This window comes from Prunus avium, chromosome 2, assembly GCF_965620075.1.
Source record: "Prunus avium chromosome 2, drPruAviu1.hap1.1, whole genome shotgun sequence".
Taxonomy (NCBI): Eukaryota; Viridiplantae; Streptophyta; class Magnoliopsida; order Rosales; family Rosaceae; genus Prunus; species Prunus avium.
Genome location: NC_142285.1, coordinates 41,708,059 through 41,726,959, shown reverse-complemented (window position 1 = coordinate 41,726,959; position 18,901 = coordinate 41,708,059). Strand labels below are relative to the sequence as shown.

Genomic DNA, 18,901 nt, shown 5'->3' with positions numbered 1-18,901 from the left:
AGGTGACAAGGACTGGACTGTTGTCTCTTGCTAAAGACAAGAAGGCCTAGAGTTAGAAAATTATACAAACAAAACAGAACAGATGGCACAAAAACTACTGGTAGCAAGGTGCATAGCAAGGTCCAGCCACAAGCATATATGTGCTATTATCCAAAATCCTGCAACTAATTTTGTGGTGCTCCTTGGTTTTGTTTGTTCTAGTAATCTAACCCAAATTCTCTGATCAACCAACAACAATTCTTACTTCTTCATCAACCACAACCAAACCCTATCTGCTCACAATTTTCTATCATGAATAATGATACAGTAGACAAACTGGTCATCTTCCTAGCAAAGAGAGATGGCATTGACAAGCTTGTTAAGACCTTCCAATATGTCTCTAAGCTTGTCCACTGGCATGTTGAGGCTAAAAACCCAGAAATTGCTCAAAGAGCAAAGCAGTGGGAAGTTGCCTCTGGCCTTAGCCGGAAGGCTTTTCGAACCGGCCGGTTTCTCACAGGATTCAATGCATTGAGAAGAAGCCCTGGCTCCACGCCTACCCTTCGGTTCCTTGCTGTTCTTGCTAATGCAGGGGAAATGGTCTATTTCTTTTTTGACCACTTTCTTTGGCTCTCCCGAATTGGAACCCTGAACCCAAATTTGGCCAGGAAGATGAGCTTTATATCAGCCTTTGGTGAGTCGTTTGGATATGTCTTCTTCATCATATCTGATTTCATTGCATTGAAGGAGGGGCTAGAGGCAGAGAGAAAGCTTGGTGCTTTGGAGGACAACAAGTTCAGAGACAAGAAGATTGAGAGTTTGAGAAAGATTAGGAGTGATAGAGTGATGAGGTTAATGGCAGTTGCAGCTAATGTTGCTGACTTGTTCATTGGTGTGGCGGATATTGAGCCTAACCCCTTCTGCAACCACACTGTGACTCTTGGGATCAGTGGGCTAGTCTCTGCTTGGGCTGGTTGGTACAGAAACTGGCCCTCATGAGGTTTCAAGAAAACCCATGTTGATGAAGTAATTAATCTCACTGGCTTAAGACTTGCTTATGGATCGTTACTAGTTTCACAAGTTTAATTATGTGTATGAATGGTTTTAGATGTTTCAAATCAACGACGCTTTCTTCATGCCCTGGCTAATTTTCATTCAAGTCAAGTTTGTCCATTTTGGCCTCCCAGTTATTCAAATACATACCGAAGTAGAACTGACTCTTACAATTGCTATGCTTACGGTTCGCTCTGGTTATGAAACATTATTGAAGGTATATGATTAGCATTGTTTGTTTCTCTTTCCATATTATTGGCCTCTGGAGAAATTTACCAAAGATATGTCTAAAAATATGGCACTATCATATCGTGGGTTCGGATTTTGGTTTTGTTGAGTTGCCTATAAGAGGAGAAAGAAAATGTGTAGAACAGGGTTACCGTTGGTCAGATTAATAAGTTCGTCCAATTGCAACTAAGTTTGAATTTACTTCTCTATAAATTAGATCCGAGCTTCTAAACTTTGAACCAAATCGACATTTTATGTCCTTTACCTTCTATCTAAGATCATCACTAAACTAACTCTTCATTTAAATTATAATTTAATGAAGAAACTTATGAAATGATGCTTTGCATTGCTCAAATTTGATTTTACGTTGAGATAGTAAGGAAATGTTTGGGATTGCTCTAGTAACGATGGAGCACATTATTCTCAAGCTATATGAATATGATGGCTGCACAAACGACATGTCGCATGTAAGCAAGGTTGTCGGTAGAAAACGACAAGTCGTACTATCTAAACGACGCGGAAGGGCGTTGGTATACATGGCGGTGATCCACGTGTAAATTAACCGTCCAAAGCGGAAATGACTAATGTAAGAAAGACTCAAAAATGAGTTCTTTAAGCGTCAAGGCAGACTCAAAGACAAAGTTGACTCGCGTAATATGATAAACTAGAGAGAGTTTATATAGCGAATTTTCCCTGATTTCGAGCACACTTTCCTTGCATTTTCTCAGCAACCAAACAGAGAGAGAGCGGTGCCAGAGATCAGATCAGATGGCGGATGGAACTGGGCACTCGCGTTATGTGAAGCTGACGAAAGATCAAGCGCCTGTGGATGACATTAAGCCTGGGGAGCTCAATCAGCCCATCGAAGTTCCTCAGGTTTCTCGCGCTTTCTCTTGTCTGATTTTTCATATTTTTTGCTAATTATATATATAGGTTTGCTCTGAAATCTCTGTTACTGATATGAATTGCATTTTCGTTAAAACTTAGGATATCGATTTTTGTTGTCAGAGTGTAGTGGAAAATTGGTTTGGTTTTTCATTTGTACTTCTGATTAGAAGGTCCTTGGGTGATAGAAGAAAGCCTTATAAATTTAAAGAAAAAATTAGCTGATTTGTTTTGTTTCTTATAGTATATAATTTTTGGGATTTTCGTATTTTTTCAGTGACCTCATATGTTTCTAATTTACTTTCTAAGTTTTGTGGGGAACTTTGCAAATCAGATTTTTCAAATCATAGTTAAAAACCTTGTATCATTGTAAATCTTTTGTACGTTAAATAATTGGCCGGATCTGAAATTCTTTTAACTTATAAGTTTATCACACTGCATTCTTTAACCTGATTGCCTATATAGATCGAGGATGCGTGTGATTTCCCAAAAAAAAAGGCGACTATATGTTTCTGGCTACAACTTGAATATGGTTACAAATTACATTTATATTGCGGATTTATGGGGTAGATGCTAATGAGTTTCTAAATTTTACATGTGACTTTCCCTACATTGGAGGTTAGTCTTGGATAAGGATGTAAACACCAACTAATCCGGTGTATTATGGGCCAGTTGAATGTTCACAGGTGTAACGAATGCGGACAACCTTTACCTGAAAGCTATCAGCCCCCTGCAGATGAACCTTGGACAACTGGAATTTTTGGCTGTGCTGAGGATAGAGAAAGTTGTAAGTTGATATGGGAACTAGCTTTTCATCTCTTGTACTGTGATATGGTATGAAGCTTATGCTTATCTTTGATTTTTCTTTAATTAGATACCTTCTTTTAAGGGGGGATTTGGTGTCTCTCAAGCTTGGCTTAGAAACATAAGCAAGCCCTCACAATAGGGTTTTTCACTTGTTTGTTAAAACTTTGAAATATGTTACTCTATAACTCTAGCAATGCACTGTTCCACATTCTCTTATTACATTTTATCAATTTGGATGTTTATGCCCATTCAACTAATTGACCATGTCCTTGTGATGGATAAGCACAAACCTCCTTGCTCTTACTACTGTGTATTAAGACTGGTTCCAATAATTGGTTTTACTGCAACATGAAAACAGTCTACTGATAACATTGTGTTTCTTCACATCTTCAGGCTTGTCAGGGCTCTTTTGTCCGTGTGTTCTGTTTGGGCATAATGTTGAAAGCTTAAGAGATGATATCCCTTGGACGAGACCATGCATTTGTCATGCCATTTTTATTGAAGGTGGCATGGCTCTGGCAGCAGCAACTGCAATCTTCTATGGTGTTGACCCAAAGACTTCGTTTCTTATTTGTGAGGGTCTGTTATTTTCTTGGTGGATGTGTGGGGTGTACACAGGACTTGTTCGCCAATCCTTACAGAAAAAATATCATCTGCAGGTAATCTTATTTCTTCTCCATTTCTCTAATTGATGTCCAGTGGAAGATATTTTTCTTAACCGAATGATGCTCAATGCTAAGCTGTCTTGTTGACTGCAGAACTCGCCGTGTGACCCGTGCTTGACCCACTGCTGCTTGCACTGGTGTGCCTTGTGCCAGGAGCACAGGGAGAGGAAGGGCCGCCTATCGGACAATGCTGTGATGCCAATGACCGTCGTCAACCCTCCCCCTGTTCAACAAATGAAGCCTGCTGATGACAACAACCAGGACTCTGCTGCACCGTCCTCTGCTGACAACAACGGGCATACCAATATGGAAATGCAGGCATTGTAAAATTTAAGCACCCAGGGGCTTTATGTGTGTGAGCTCGTCATTGTTGTAAAATGGTTGAATCACATACACGAGAAGTCATTAAACTATATAAACCTCAGTCTATATAGAGTTTGATCTCCCGGTTTCATTGCAGCGAGTACTGGAGACATGCAATTTTAAAAAGCTCTCACTTTCCAGTTTTACAGCTTATTGCTTCAGTATACAGCTGATGAAATATTTTTGCCTTCTCTTTTTAACCTTTTCGAAGTTTTTGATTTCCAGAAGATGATGCACTAGCTACAAGAAGCCCACGGGGAGGCCTTTTTTTTTTTTTCTTTCATTTTTTAAAAAATGTCCAAGAATTTGATGACATGTACTACCCAGCCCAATAGCTGAACCACAAATGAATCAATCCACTGAGAAAGTTGAAAGAGGGCTCTGCTTCTTGGGTTCTTTTCTAATTCATCTTCTTGTATGTTTTTAACTTTGGTATAATTTAAGGGGAAGTTTCCCACTTGTTTCCTAATGGTAATTATGGTATCGTATCTCTGCTAAAAACAACCCGCCATGTCATCATAAAGTGGATAATCACAAATTAATACTAATTAATGGGTTTTGCCGCGTTTTATTGATCTCTCCTCTAGCTTGCAATTTCAGACTCCTATGGTAATTAAAATACAAATTACCTTACATACAAGCAAATCAATCTATTTATACCATTTCAAATCAATCTGTTTCTTCTATGGCTAGGCAAGTTTCTTTCTGAGATGGGTGCACAGAGCAAGCCATAATGGAAAACCCACCACCTTCTCATCTTTCTTCTCTGTCTTTGGTGGTGGTGCCTGCTTCTTCTAGTGATGCAGCAGTGCCACTGAATAATGGGATGGGAGATTTCCTTTTCGGGAAATACGACATGGAGGACTTTATTTATAGAGAAGATGTGTTAGAGCAGTACACAAGGAGGGAAATGGAATTGAGGTGTAGCAGAAAGAGACCTAAGAGGCAGGCCTCGTTTGCTGAGTGTTTGGAGTTCTTCAAGATTATGTGCTGCTTTCAATTTTAAGACCTTGAGAGCCTTCATTTTGATTCTTTTTGTCTTTGTAAATGTTGTTGATCGAGTTTAAGTGCAATAAGACTCATGTTTTCATGTCTTTTAAAATTTTGGTTATTAGCAATTGCAAAAATAACAAAATAAAAAAATAAAAAAAAAGTATTTTAAGTCACGCAACGCACGTTATTAAAATGGAAGCGCGAGCGGAAGGGCTAGTATATAAATTGTGCAAAACAAACCAACAAAATTAAGTAAATAGCTCAGTATAGATAAACAAATTAAGAAGATAATTTCCACCAAAAAAATAAAGAAGAAAAGAAAACAGATAATGACCATTACGAAAGTGTACAACGATATAAACCGCAATTCACCCATGTCCTCCCAATCACACACATAGACATGACCTACGTGGCTTGGCGGTTAACCCTTTTTTTCCATTTTTCTTTTTGAATTGTATAACCTTCACAACACAACCCTTCACCAAAACGTTGCATTTATTGGTTGAATATATAAATAACTCCTCCTACACAGAGCAAATTTGCATTAACTGCTTGCTTTCATTCATTTCTGTTTTTAGTTTCGTTTACTCAAACCAACCCTGAAAGTGAAATCCATTGTTTCTCTCTAACATTTGATTTGACTGATTTTCTGGCAAAATGGCTAGGATTGCACTAACCGCTCGATTTCAGCAAGCAATTACTCCCAATGCTCTTCGATCTTATCTTGCAGAGTTTATCTCAACCTTCTTCTTTGTGTTTGCTGTTGTCGGCGCTATGATGTCCTCCAGTGAGTCATTCTCTTTTCTCTCTTTCTAAAGAGTTTTGTTCTGTCAGTTTTTAACGGAGGATTTTCAATTTATTGTGTTCTAACTTGTAACTTGAGGCATATATCATATTGTTTGGTCTGTTACACTAGAAGCATTAATGGAAGCATGAAATTTGGACGTACCAGTCCCTTAATTTTTAACAGTTTGATGGGAAATGTTGCTATTGTTGTTGTTACTTTAATTTGTAGCCATTAATATGTTTGCTTTTGTTGTATGGCACTGCCAGGAAAGTTGATGCCAGATGCTGCATCAGACCCAGCTAGTCTGGTGGTGGTTGCCATAGCCAATGCCTTTGCATTGGCCTCGGCCGTGTACATCGCAGCGAACGCCTCCGGTGGCCATGTGAACCCGGCTGTCACCTTTGGCAAGGCCGTGGGGGGACACATTAGTGTCCCCAATGCCATCTGCTATTGGATTTCTCAGATGGTGGCCTCTGTCATGGCTTGCCTTCTATTGAAAGTGACTGTTGTTGGGCAGGTACTTTTTTTCTTTCACATAGCTACAATTCTAGTATGTTTTAGTCTATTGGGTTTTTATAAATGCAGGATCTTAACAAGTTTTAACTAAACAATTTTCTTTTTTGGGGTTTTTTTGTGGGGATTATGCAGCATGTTCCAGCATATGCAATTACAGAAGAAATGACAGGTTTTGGGGCATCAGTTTTGGAAGGCGTGCTTACATTTGGGTTGGTGTACACAGTTTATGCTGCTGGTGATCCTAGAAATGGTGCGGTTGGAGGCATTGGGCCCCTGGCAATTGGGTTGATGGCAGGAGCCAATGTCCTGGCAACTGGGCCATTTTCTGGTGGATCCATGAACCCGGCTTGTGCATTTGGGTCTGCAGTCGTTGCCGGTAGCTTCAAGAACCAAGCTGTGTACTGGGTAGGACCTTTGATTGGTGCTGCAGTTGCTGGACTTCTATATGACAATGTGGTGTTCCCTACCCAAGTTCCAGATTCTCTTACAGGAGTTACAGTGGGAGTTGGGGTCTTCTGAAATTAAACCATTAGGGCAGATTCTATTATGATAATGTGCTTCTTATGTTATTAGCATTAGTCATTAATTCTTGTTTCTTCTGTAACATTTGTAGTTTGTTGTTATGTACGGCTAAAAAATTTATTAGTTTTTTCCGAAATCTTAATTTTTATTTTTTATACGACGAACACGTGATCTAGAACATATTATTTAACTACTTAAATTACAAGTTCATTACAAATATTAGAATTAACATAATAAAGATTCGATTAATCGGTCCAAAATAAGATACATCTTATTAAAATAGATCATTCTAATAAAGTCCTGTTTGATTAATCTCACAAGAAACTTGTCTTTTTTTCGATTAATTCATTTGATTTTTGTTACATATATATAATTTAAAGACTAATAACGGAAATTAGAAAATGAACGGCGACGATTGCTCTCATGTGCAATCTAAACGTACAAAAAACACAAATATTATCAAAACAAGTCCAAATCCATTAACAGCAATGGCGCCTAAAACCCTCTCATCTTTCCTCTCACCTTTCACTCTCCCCTACCACCTCACAATCCCAAACACCAAGCTTCTCAATCTTCACTCGAAATCCACTCTCATACTCTGCAGATTTTCACAGCCACAAAAGACCCATCAGAAAGCAACCGTTTCAGAGACCCAATCATTGGATCCCCCACCCGAACCCGACGGCATCGGAGCGGCCGCACCGACCCCAGGCGACCGGTTCCTCGAACGACACCGTTCCTTTGAGACTGCAAAGGTCTTGCTCAAAGAGAAAAAGAAGAAGAAGAAAGAGAAGCCCGTGAAGGTTTCTACGAACGTCGCTTGTTGTTATGGATGTGGAGCTCCGTTACAGACTTCAGAGCCTGATGCTCCGGGTTATTCGGACCCCGAGACCTACGCATTGGTATAAATTATTCATGTAGGACTTTAATTTCATTTGTTTTGACGATGGGATTTTAATTTTTTTAGCTACTGAATTGGGTTGTAATTTTGCTGTCGGTGTTTTAAGTTAAGGTTTAGTTCTTGCATTTCAAAGAAAGAAAAGCACTTCCAGGTCCAAAGTGCTTTTACTGAATTGGGTTGTAATTTTGCTGTTGGTATTTAAGTTAAATTTTAGTTATTGCATTTCAAAGCAAGAAAAGCACTTCCTAGTCCAAAATGCTTTTACTGATGTTTACTTGAGTTCCAGATGCTCATATTTTGCTTTTGCTTACCAAATGTAAATGCGCAGAAGAAGAAGCACCACCAGCTTAAAACCGTTATATGCGGAAGGTGCAAGCTTCTGTCACATGGGCACATGATAACTGCTGTTGGTGGGAATGGGGGCTATTCTGGCGGGAAACAGTTCATTATGGCTGAACAGCTTCGGGAGAAGCTGGCACACCTGCGCCATGAGAGAGCATTGATAGTTAAATTGGTAAAGTACTTTCTAACATTTGCGTTGCTACGAAGTAAGTGAGTTGCCTTGAGGAATGTTAAATTCTATGTCTTAATCGGTTACTCGCGTATAGGTTGATATTGTGGACTTCAATGGTAGCTTTTTGGCTCGTGTGCGTGATTTGGCTGGTGCAAATCCTATAATATTAGTGATTACTAAGGTATTAAACTGCCTGTTGGTGCTTATTTAATGTGATATTGATGTAAGCGACTTTTCTATTGATTATACTTTCTAATATCAGGTTGATTTACTTCCCAAAGGGACTGATTTTAATTGTATTGGTGATTGGGTTGTAGAGGCCACTGCAAAGAAGAAGCTTAAGTAAGATTGGTTTCCTTGGCTATGCTTTTATTTATGGATAATATTATCAATCTAAAGAGTTTCCTGGAATTCTTGATGAGAAAGGAATTCATGCAAACTGGTCCCATGTAGTTGGGATTAGGGCTCTGTAGTTTGAGTTATTAGAAACGATGGTTACTAAAATTGAAGCTTGAATTATACTTCTAAGACTCTATTATTTGCAGTGTTATAAGTGTTCATCTGACAAGTTCGAAGTCTTTGGTTGGAGTAACTGGAGTTGCATCAGAGATCCAAAAGGAGAAGAAGGTTCTTTACTTCTCTTTTTGTGCTTGTGCGCATGTGCATGTGTGAAGTTCATTAATCGGACTAATTGATATCAAAAATTAAAGCTAGCTGAGTAAATAGGATGACCTATTTTTTACTTGCTATTCTATGGAACAAAATATAAATGTGTATCATTTAAATTTATTTCAACCTGAATTCATTGGCTGTTTTTTGGTGCAGGGGCGGGACGTTTATGTTCTGGTTAGTCTCTTAACTGGAAGTTTACTTAATGCATTTAGTACTCAGTATGTGCTGTTGTCAAGTGATTCTAAAACATTTTGAAACCTGAACAGTTGTGTACATAATACATGCAACAAGAGGGAAAACAGTTGTCGTTCTTTTTCCTTATCAATTGATTATCCTTTGGTTTTAATTACTACAAGTCTTTTACTCTGCTCTAATTTATCAAAAATAATATTTTCATTATTTGAGAAATATATGTATGTATATTTATCTTTTCATATTTGATAGTTCACATTACACTTTTTTCTATAGGGCTCAGCAAATGTTGGGAAATCAGCATTCATCAGTGCTTTGCTGAGTAAGTTAATGATATTCATTCTGTGTTTTGTTGCCTTTGGTAGGCATGTAGCTTATTCAAGATTAAAGTTAGATACAGTTCTATTTCAGAAAGATAATTGACCAGTGTTTCATTTACTAAATGAGCTGTTCTTCCTTTTACTTGACTTTTTATTATTTTTGTGATACCAGAAATGATGGCAGAAAACGATCCAGTTGCTGCATCAGCGCAAAAGTACAAACCAATACAATCTGCAGTTCCGGGAACTACCTTAGGTCCAATTCAAATTAATGCTTTCCTAGGAGGAGGGGTATGCCACAGTATCTTTATTTATCAAGAACTTTTCAAATCTAGCATAGTAACCTTCTATTTCATGCAGAAATTATATGACACACCTGGAGTTCATCTCCACCATAGGCAAGCAGCAGTGGTTCATTCAGAAGATCTACCTGCCCTTGCTCCTCAAAGTCGGCTAAGGGGTCAATCTTTTCCTGTATGTTTAGTCAGCTTAGGGGGTCATTCTTACCCTGTATTTTTATCCTTTTAGTAGTTTATCTGTTGTTATCTTCTAGTTAGTGACTTTTGGTTATTCTTAACCAGAATTCTCAGGTGTCCTCTGGAAATGGAACAGCAGGGAATGACAATTCCAATGGTTTGAATGGCTATTCAATATTCTGGGGAGGTCTTGTCAGAGTAGATGTCTTGAAGGTTTTGGGTAGTTTCACATATATTGACTTTATCAGGCTCATTATGGATGGTCTTTCCTGACTGATCAAACTGTCGATAATTTCAGGTTCTCCCTGAAACACGATTGACATTTTACGGGCCAAAGAGTCTTCAGATTCATATGGTACCTTCTGACAAGGCAGATGAGTTTTACCAGGTAAACCATGGTCTCACTTGAGATTAATCATATTTTGTAATCTTTTTATAAGTAAAGCAGGTATTCGAAATATTTTGAAAGCTACCTTCTTGGGCCGTGTATGCATATTTCTCTTACATATATGTTACATTCAATATGAACGCTGTGGGATTTTTTTGACATGTTGCAGAAAGAACTTGGAGTTCTGTTAACACCTCCAACTGGAAAACAAAGAGCAGATGAATGGAGAGGACTTGAAACTGAGCGTCAGTTGCAAATTAAAATTGAAGATGTGGAGAGGTGCATTGTTCATGCTCTTAACTTTACCTCTTTCAACATTTGTTATTTGATTTTGATCCCATGTAAATGCCGAATTCACGCATAATTATTTTGGTCAGCCAATATGAAAAGTTTCTTCTCTTCTCTGTTCATGCAGGCCGGCTTGTGATGTGGCCATATCAGGTTTAGGATGGATCACTGTTGAACCCCTTTGCAAATCATCGACAAGTTCCGATTCCAGAACGGAAGCAACTGCAGGAGAACTGCATTTAGCCGTGCATGTCCCGAAGCCAGTTGAAATATTTGTTAGGCCCCCATTGCCAGTGGGTAAGTCTGGAGCAGAATGGTATCAGTATAGGGAGTTGACTGAGAAGGAAGAGGAAGTAAGACCAAAATGGCATTTTTGATGCTTGTAATTTTTCATGTCTATGACAATTGACATGTAGATATATGCAATCAATTTTTGTTGTAAAATTGAACAAAGGTAAATTTTCATATATAGAATGTGAAAATGTAAATGACAACAAATGCGAGGATTGGTTCTGTAATAATATAGAACACAAAAACATTTCGACCAAAAAAAATAATCACAAAATCGATCAATTAGTGTAGCCCAATATCTAAATTTACTTCTCAGTTGGGCTTTTGATCATGTTATGTAGTTACCAATTTCAGGGACGACGCCGTTTGGGTGTAGCCCAAGTGCTAAAATAAAGGCCCAACTTTCCTTTTGAGTTCTCTTGAATCGAAGCCAAGTAGTTTTCCCGCCTTGCACGTGCCGCGTGTTGAAATTCGAAACTTTTGAGTTCAGAGTGTTACAGAGGAGAGGAAAGGAAAGGAAGAGAAGCAGACGCTCCTCGTCTAGGGTTTTCAATCTCTCTCACTGTACGTACACTCTCCTTTGAAATTGGAAAAGCTCAGCAATGTACATCAAGGAGATATGCTTGGAGGGGTTCAAGTCTTACGCGACGAGGACGGTGGTGCCCGGGTTCGACCCGTTTTTCAACGCCATAACAGGTCTCAACGGGTCGGGCAAATCCAACATCCTCGACTCCATCTGCTTCGTCTTGGGCATCACCAATTTGCAGCAAGTCCGGGCTGCCAATCTCCAAGAGCTCGTCTACAAGCAAGGCCAGGCCGGCATTACAAAGGCCACCGTCTCCATTGTCTTCGACAATTCCGACCGCTCCCGCAGTCCCCTTGGCTACGAGGCCCATCCCGAAATCACAGTCACCCGTCAGGTAAGTCATTTGCCGGTTTCGGTAATTGGGTCTCTTTTTGGCGTTCAATTTTGGGTTTTCTTGCGTAAAAATTTCTTTCCTTGACTGTCATTAGTGTTGGATTTAGTGATAATTTGCTCGAGTGGTTATAATGGCCTTTGTATTTATCGAATTGTATCCAAATTTTTATTTTTTGGGTTCAAAATGGAGTTAATTGCTAAGTATGTGATAAGAAACTATTGGTTTGCTTTATAGATTGTGGTTGGTGGAAGGAACAAGTACTTGATCAATGGCAAACTTGCGCAGCCTAGTCAGGTCCAGAACCTTTTTCATTCGGTGCAGCTCAATGTTAACAACCCGCATTTTCTTATAATGCAAGGCCGCATTACCAAGGTTTTAAATATGAAACCCCCCGAGATCCTGTCCATGCTTGAAGAAGCTGCTGGGACAAGAATGTATGAGACCAAGAAAGAGGCGGCTTTGAAGACACTTGAAAAGAAACAGAGCAAAGTCGATGAGATCAATAAGCTTCTTGACCAGGAGATACTGCCTGCCTTGGACAAGTTGAGGAGAGAAAGGACACAGTACATGCAATGGGCTAATGGAAATGCTGACTTGGATCGGCTTAAAAGGTTTTGCATTGCATATGAATATGTTCAAGCAGAGAGGATTAGAGACAGTGCAGTGTGTGAGGTGGAGCAGGTGAAGGCCAGAATTTCTGAGGTTGACGATGATACGAGAAAGACGCAGGCAGAAATACAAGAAATGGAAGCACAAGTGTCTAAGTTAACAGCTGAAAAGGAGGCTAGAATGGGTGGAGAAGTAAAAACTTTGTCTGACAAAGTAGATGCGCTTTCTCAAAATCTTGTGAGGGAAGTGTCTGTACTGAATAATAAAGAGGACACTCTGGGGACTGAAAAGGAAAATGCTGAAAAGGTAACTGGTTATATTCTATGATTCACTGCATTCTTCTTATTCTATTGAGCTCTTTCAAGTTTGCTATATAGTTATTCATGTATTCCTTGGCTTAACAATTGAATAATTATAGTATTTGCATCTTGATGTTGGCAGATTGTCAGCAATATTGAAGACATGAAGCAGTCTGCAAAAGAGACGGACTTTGCTATAAAAAAAGCTGATGAAGGTGCGGCTGATTTGAAAAAGAGAGCAGGGGAACTTTCTCAGAGTCTGAATGAGTATGAAAAGGAGTACCAGGTAAGATTTGTATTCTATGTTGGTTTTCTACTTAATATTGCCAATGTTAATGAATACAGTTGTCTGCAAACCAAAGTATTTGTCACTGTGATTAGGGTGATTAATTCAAGAAATCTATGTTTAGGGCATACTAGCTGGAAAGAGTAGTGGAAATGATGAGAAATGCCTTGAAGATCAATTGGGTGATGCCAAAATAGCTGTTGGGAGTGCTGAAACAGAGTTGAAACAGCTGAAAACAAAAATAAGCCACTGTCAAAGGGAGTTGAAAGAGAAAAATAATCAGCTAATGTCAAAGCGTGAAGAAGCTGTTGCCGTAGAGAGGGAGCTTACTGCTAGAAAAGAAGATCTGGCAAATGTTAAAATGGCACAGGAGTCTCTTCCATATAAGGAGGGCCAGATGGAAGCATTACAAAAGGTTAACATGCTTTCTGTTTGATCATTCGCTCTGCACCTAAATAGTTTGTCATCTCAATTTGGCTCTTATTTCTGTAAATGTATATTTCTTCAGGATCGTGCATATGAGTTGGAGCAGGTGCAGAAGTTGAAGGATGAAATGCGAAATCTTTCTGGTCAATTAGCAAATGTTGACTTCACATATCGGGATCCTGAGAAGAATTTTGATAGGTCCAAGGTCAAGGGTGTAGTTGCAAGACTTATCAAAGTGAAGGATAGCTCCACGATGACTGCCTTAGAGGTCAGGGTTGAATTATTACACATAATTTCATTTCATGGATTAGGTTATGTATCAACTCTTACATTAATACAATTTGCAGGTTACTGCTGGTGGAAAGCTGTTTAATGTCGTTGTAGACACAGAGAGTACAGGAAAACAACTTCTTCAGAATGGAAACCTTCGAAGAAGAGTAACAATTATACCTTTGAACAAAATACAACCTTATACTGTTCATCCTAGGGTTCAACATGCTGCGGTTAAATTGGTTAGTTTCTCTATCAATACACCCACCCTCTTTTCCGTGCTGTGTAGTGCATTTGCTGAAAACCTTGATTTCAATTTCAGGTTGGCAAGGAGAATGCAGAATTGGCACTTTCTTTGGTTGGTTATGATGAGGACTTAAGAGTATGCATCGAGCAGGCCCATATAAAACTTAAACCTGATTTTATTTTTTAATACATATATTAGGGAGTGTAGAGTTCTTTCATCCGGTTTCTCTGTACTTGGACAATTGTGGGTGCTTGGAATTTGTTGTAGGCTTTGTCTTTTGGGATATTGTGCAGACACTATCAACAGACTTTTGGAATTTATATTGCGCTTTTTAACTAAATTCAATGTTTATTGCAGACTGCTATGGAATTCGTTTTTGGTTCGACCTTTGTTTGCAAAACTATTGATGCTGCAAAGGAGGTAGGACCAACTTTGCTAATTTGTTCATGTAACATTTCTAGAACAGTGCAATTCAAGTTGTAGCTTTTGTGCTTGCTTAGGAGATGGCTTATTCTGAAGTTTTACCTGTTTATGCTGAATCTTTTGGCATGCAGAAGTTTGATTTTCTGTAGCTTGATTCTATAATATGTACTTCTAAACCATTCAAATCTATTTTTAGTAGGGTGCATGACACATTCTGCATCTTCTTGAATGTTTTCTAGGTTGCTTTTAACAGGGAAATTCGCACCCCAAGTGTCACTCTTGAAGGTGATATCTTTCAGCCTAGTGGCCTTTTGACTGGTGGAAGCCGCAAGTAAGTCAGTGTTGGTTTTTCCTCCTTAGTTCAAATTGGTCTAAACATGGATATATCTGATGCTTTATTCCTCTTTCTCTCAAAACATTGCTATTGTTAACATTTTCCTGACTAATGCTTCAAACTTATCATTGTCTTATTAATCATTTTTAATGCTCCCCTGAGTAACTAAAAGCTAACATTTCTTTTAGAAAAACTAAAAGATGCTTTCAAGTGATTATGTCTGTATCTAGTTAGTCAGCCTTCTAAAGCAACAATTTACTGTCACAGGGGTGGGGGTGATCTGTTAAGGCAACTGCACGAGCTGGCTGAGACTGAACAAAAACTTTTTGTGCATCAGAAAAGATTGACTGAAATCGAAGCTAAGGTTGACCATGAGGATTTTTTTTTTCTCTGCATAAGAATAGATGAACTTTTGTGATAGTCAGGCCCTTCTTAATTGCAACTCAATACATTAATACTGTGTTTTTGTGGCTGTTTCTGCATTTCCTTGGGAATTGGAAGCATTTGTACATGAGTTGATCTTCTTACATATTTCATTTATATTTTTGTCGATTCTTAAATTGCAGATTACAGAGCTTCTGCCTCTTCAGAAGAAGTTCATGGACCTTAAAGCACAGTTAGAACTTAAATCGTATGACCTTTCATTATTTCAGGGCAGGGCTGAGCAAAATGAGCATCATAAGGTTTCCAGTTCTCTCTTTTTCTGGGCATACAGAGCACACATTTATTCTTCAATTTCCTTTACTGGTTCATGCAATCATTTGATGTATAATTATTTTTTGGTGCTACCTAGCTTGGTGAATTAGTAAAAAGGATTGAGCAGGAGCTTGAAGAAGCGCAATCTGCAGCTAAAGAAAAGCAGCTTCTTTATGAAGATTGTGTGAATAAAGTGTTAGTGCTTGAGAAATCAATCAAAGATAATGATAATAGCCGGGAGGGAAGGCTCAAAGATTTTGAAAAGAAGATTAAAGAAACAAAAGCTCAAATGCAATCAGCTTCAAAGAATCTCAAGGTATATTTTGATATTGCCGAGTTGTAATATAAGGATTGTCCACACATGAGGTTTTCTAAATATAGTACTCCTCCCTTGAGGTTTCAAGCTAATTCATTGTAGTTTATTTTTAGTTTACTTCGTAATATAACCATTCTATTTCATTCTCTTTCCATTATATAAACTTGAGAGGCAGGGTCTGTCAATGTTAAAACTTGAAACCACATAAAAACTGGGGGAATATCATGTAAGCCTGGGAGTTCTGTAGGATGTTCATGTTATTCAGAAGTGATCTTGTAGCTAATTTTTATAGACAACTGCTCAGGTTATTTTAGTTGCCGAGTTTGTAAAAATATCTGCCTTGATTCTGCAGTAGCTCTTTAACTTTTGTGTGGCATGGTTTTACTCACTGCTAGGGGCATGAAAATGAAAAAGAGAAGCTTATTTTGGAAAAGGAAGATATTATAAAGGAACTTGCATCTTTGGAGACTCAGTTAGCTTCTTTGAGAACGCAAATTGACAACCTAACTTCAGAAGTAGAAGAGCAGAGAGAAAAGGTAAAGACTGATATTTGATTTGACTAGTTCTCATGTGTACACTTTTCATGGTGCATGCATCTCTTTTGCAGGTAGCTTCCACAAGAAATATGCATGATCAGGCACAATCTGAACTTAATTCGATTCGGATGAAGATGAAGGACTGTGATTCCCAAATTAGTGGCATTCTTAAGGAGCAGCAAAGACTTCAACATGAACTTAGCGAGACAAATCTTGAACGGAAGAAAATGGAAAATGAGGTAATTTTCTAATTTCCCTCTATATATGTTCTCCAGAACATTATATGCTAACCAACCTCGTCTTTGATTTTCTTTTCTAGGTAAAACGAATGGAAATGGAACAGAAAGATTGCTCTACGAAAGTAGACAAATTGATGGAGAAGCATGCCTGGATTGCATCTGAGAAACAACTATTTGGTAAAACTGGGACTGATTATGATTTTGGCTTGCGAGATCCTCGTAATGCAAGGGAAGAACTTGAGAAACTGCAGGCACAACAGTCTGGGTTTGTGACTTGGAATTTTCTTTTTCATCTCTTTTGTTTTTGATTGTCTGCTTCTAAGACTGAAGTATTTTCACTTTGAGATGATCTAAACTTTTGAAGTTATGCTATTAGTAACTTCCATGATGCAAAGATGACATTTCCCCCTTCTTTTGTAGTCTTGAGAAAAGAGTGAATAAGAAAGTTATGGCAATGTTCGAGAAAGCAGAAGATGAGTACAACGATCTCATGTCTAAGAAGAACATCATTGAGGTTGGTTACCCTTGATCTGTCCAAATACCATTTTAGCTTTCTTTTTCTTACTCTAGGTTTGCCTTTCCTAGAATGATAAGTCTAAGATCAAGAAGGTGATAGAAGAGCTGGATGAGAAAAAGAAGGAAACACTGAAAGTTACTTGGGTAAAAGTTAACAAGTAAGTCTTCTTTTATGTCATCACCTGCTTTGAAATTTAGTTGACTTTATAATCATCTACTTAGTTCTCTATTTTTATGATGCTCTTGGTTCTTTCTTCCATTACAACTTCCAAATTTTTCTTCCTTCAGTGACTTTGGATCTATCTTTTCTACCCTTTTGCCTGGCACAATGGGAAAGCTTGAACCTCCTGAAGGGTGCAGCTTCCTAGATGGACTTGAGGTTCGTGTTGCATTTGGTGGTGTTTGGAAACAGTCCTTGTCAGAACTGAGTGGGGGTCAACGATCGCTGCTTGCACTTTCTCTCATCTTGGCATTGCTTCTCTTCAAACCAGCTCCACTTTATATACTGGATGAGGTCCGCTTAACTTTTACTTTATGATGTGCTTACTTTATGATATATCCAGCTACTCCATATTGCTAAATCCAGCTACCCTTTTTTGTTTGGAGTAATGTAGTAGGCTGCTTATAGTACTTGCAATAGAGTTTCTAAGGGCATATGTTGCTCTCTATTTGTTTAGATGTAATTTTTGTCGGCATGACATTCTCTTCATTTGCAGGTTGATGCGGCTCTTGATCTAAGCCACACACAGAATATTGGAAGAATGATCAAAACTCATTTCCCACACTCCCAGGTCTGGTGGATTCTCTCATTTGCGTAGGCTTTTTTTTTTCTTTTCTCTTTTCATGATAAACTTTGATTGAAACCTCTGAAGAATTTTGAACTGTTAAAGGGTCCGAACTTTGGCTTTAATCATTGTATGGGAAACATAGTTCTTACATGGGGCTTAAATAAGAATGGTGCTTTATGCATGGGGTTTAAGTAAGAATGAATGATGTCTTATAAATTATAATCAAGCTGTCTTCATCTCTCTCTTTGTTCTCATCACATTTTGCAGTTTATTGTGGTTTCACTGAAAGAAGGCATGTTCAACAATGCTAATGTTCTTTTCCGGACCAAATTTGTGGATGGAGTTTCAACTGTTCAAAGGACTGTTGCAGCTAAGCAGAAGTAGTGATTTTGGTTGTTTTTGGAGAATCATGTGAATTCGGTACCTCTCCAGCCTCATTACCATATATTCTTTCTACTGTATTTTTTTTCATGTTCATTTTCACTTTGGTAGCTCCTATAAAAAAAATAAGGTTGCGTTTTGGTAGTGTTATGGATTTTCTATGAACTTTGACTTATAACTTGCTAACTTTTCTGTTTTGTTTCAGATGTTTACAACATGGACCTTTCTGTTGAAGCATATTTATGTGAAAAATGTGTAGGGGAAAACATCTTGTTTTTCTGCTTTTGTAATGCTAATTATGTAAAAACAATTTCCAGCCTTCATGTATGTAAAAAGTGTAAATGTAATTGTTGCCTACTTTTTAGATTTGTAAAATACTAATTTGTGATTATATTTATATGTTCGTAAAAAAAACAAACAAAATGAGTTGCGGCTTTTACAAGATCACAGAGGAACATGAGAAAATCCGAGCTTCACATGACAGGATTTTTAGGATCCTCACGCGTCTTTCTTGTTGCGGTGCGGTGCTCCAAAAATATGCAACATGTCTTGTAGTGAATGTCTCCAGAATCTGAGGTTATTATAACAAAATGCATATCTTGGGAAGGGAAGGAAGGGATTGAAAATAACTGTAATCACCTCGCTCCATCCGATTTTGATTTTCCCAGAAAAAAAGGATTTGAAATATATTGTATAATAAATCAACTTGGTACTGCTACTTTGAGTAGTAAATTCTGAAAAAAGAGTTGATGTTGAAAGGTGAAGAAAGTGAAAT

General features: G+C 38.2%; 5 protein-coding genes across 5 annotated transcripts; all 5 read left to right on the top strand.

The window, feature by feature from the left end:
* The first annotated feature begins 90 nt into the window (after positions 1-90).
* Positions 91-1,115, top strand: PEX11B (peroxin 11B). Its single transcript, XM_021967745.2, has one exon. It carries the CDS (start codon positions 292-294, stop codon positions 976-978), a length of 687 nt encoding a protein of 228 aa, XP_021823437.1. The 5' UTR covers positions 91-291; the 3' UTR covers positions 979-1,115.
* Positions 1,116-1,874: 759 nt separating this feature from the next.
* LOC110764734 (PLAC8 family protein) lies at positions 1,875-4,128 on the top strand. The gene is made up of 4 exons (XM_021967752.2): positions 1,875-2,136; positions 2,818-2,932; positions 3,346-3,611; positions 3,711-4,128. The coding sequence occupies exons 1-4, from the start codon at positions 2,029-2,031 to the stop codon at positions 3,942-3,944; spliced, it is 723 nt and encodes a 240-aa protein (XP_021823444.1). The 5' UTR covers positions 1,875-2,028; the 3' UTR covers positions 3,945-4,128.
* A 1,367-nt stretch (positions 4,129-5,495) lies between these two features.
* TIP5;1 (tonoplast intrinsic protein 5;1) lies at positions 5,496-6,886 on the top strand. Its single transcript, XM_021967793.2, has 3 exons — positions 5,496-5,760; positions 6,027-6,277; positions 6,409-6,886. Exons 1-3 carry the CDS (start codon positions 5,631-5,633, stop codon positions 6,793-6,795), a joined length of 768 nt encoding a protein of 255 aa, XP_021823485.1. The 5' UTR covers positions 5,496-5,630; the 3' UTR covers positions 6,796-6,886.
* Positions 6,887-7,255: 369 nt separating this feature from the next.
* NOA1 (P-loop containing nucleoside triphosphate hydrolases superfamily protein) lies at positions 7,256-11,064 on the top strand. The gene is made up of 13 exons (XM_021967722.2): positions 7,256-7,700; positions 8,028-8,213; positions 8,308-8,394; positions 8,476-8,555; positions 8,759-8,840; positions 9,039-9,059; positions 9,354-9,399; positions 9,570-9,688; positions 9,758-9,871; positions 9,979-10,086; positions 10,172-10,261; positions 10,431-10,540; positions 10,677-11,064. Exons 1-13 carry the CDS (start codon positions 7,287-7,289, stop codon positions 10,924-10,926), a joined length of 1,707 nt encoding a protein of 568 aa, XP_021823414.1. The 5' UTR covers positions 7,256-7,286; the 3' UTR covers positions 10,927-11,064.
* A 153-nt stretch (positions 11,065-11,217) lies between these two features.
* LOC110764708 (structural maintenance of chromosomes protein 2-1) lies at positions 11,218-18,526 on the top strand. Its single transcript, XM_021967720.2, has 21 exons — positions 11,218-11,760; positions 11,995-12,675; positions 12,811-12,954; positions 13,079-13,369; positions 13,463-13,648; positions 13,728-13,892; positions 13,973-14,032; positions 14,255-14,317; positions 14,560-14,651; positions 14,922-15,018; positions 15,221-15,337; positions 15,448-15,666; positions 16,062-16,202; positions 16,274-16,441; positions 16,522-16,706; positions 16,862-16,955; positions 17,027-17,115; positions 17,246-17,471; positions 17,674-17,748; positions 18,013-18,165; positions 18,332-18,526. Exons 1-20 carry the CDS (start codon positions 11,443-11,445, stop codon positions 18,127-18,129), a joined length of 3,528 nt encoding a protein of 1,175 aa, XP_021823412.1. The 5' UTR covers positions 11,218-11,442; the 3' UTR covers positions 18,130-18,165; positions 18,332-18,526.
* The last annotated feature ends 375 nt before the right edge of the window (positions 18,527-18,901 follow it).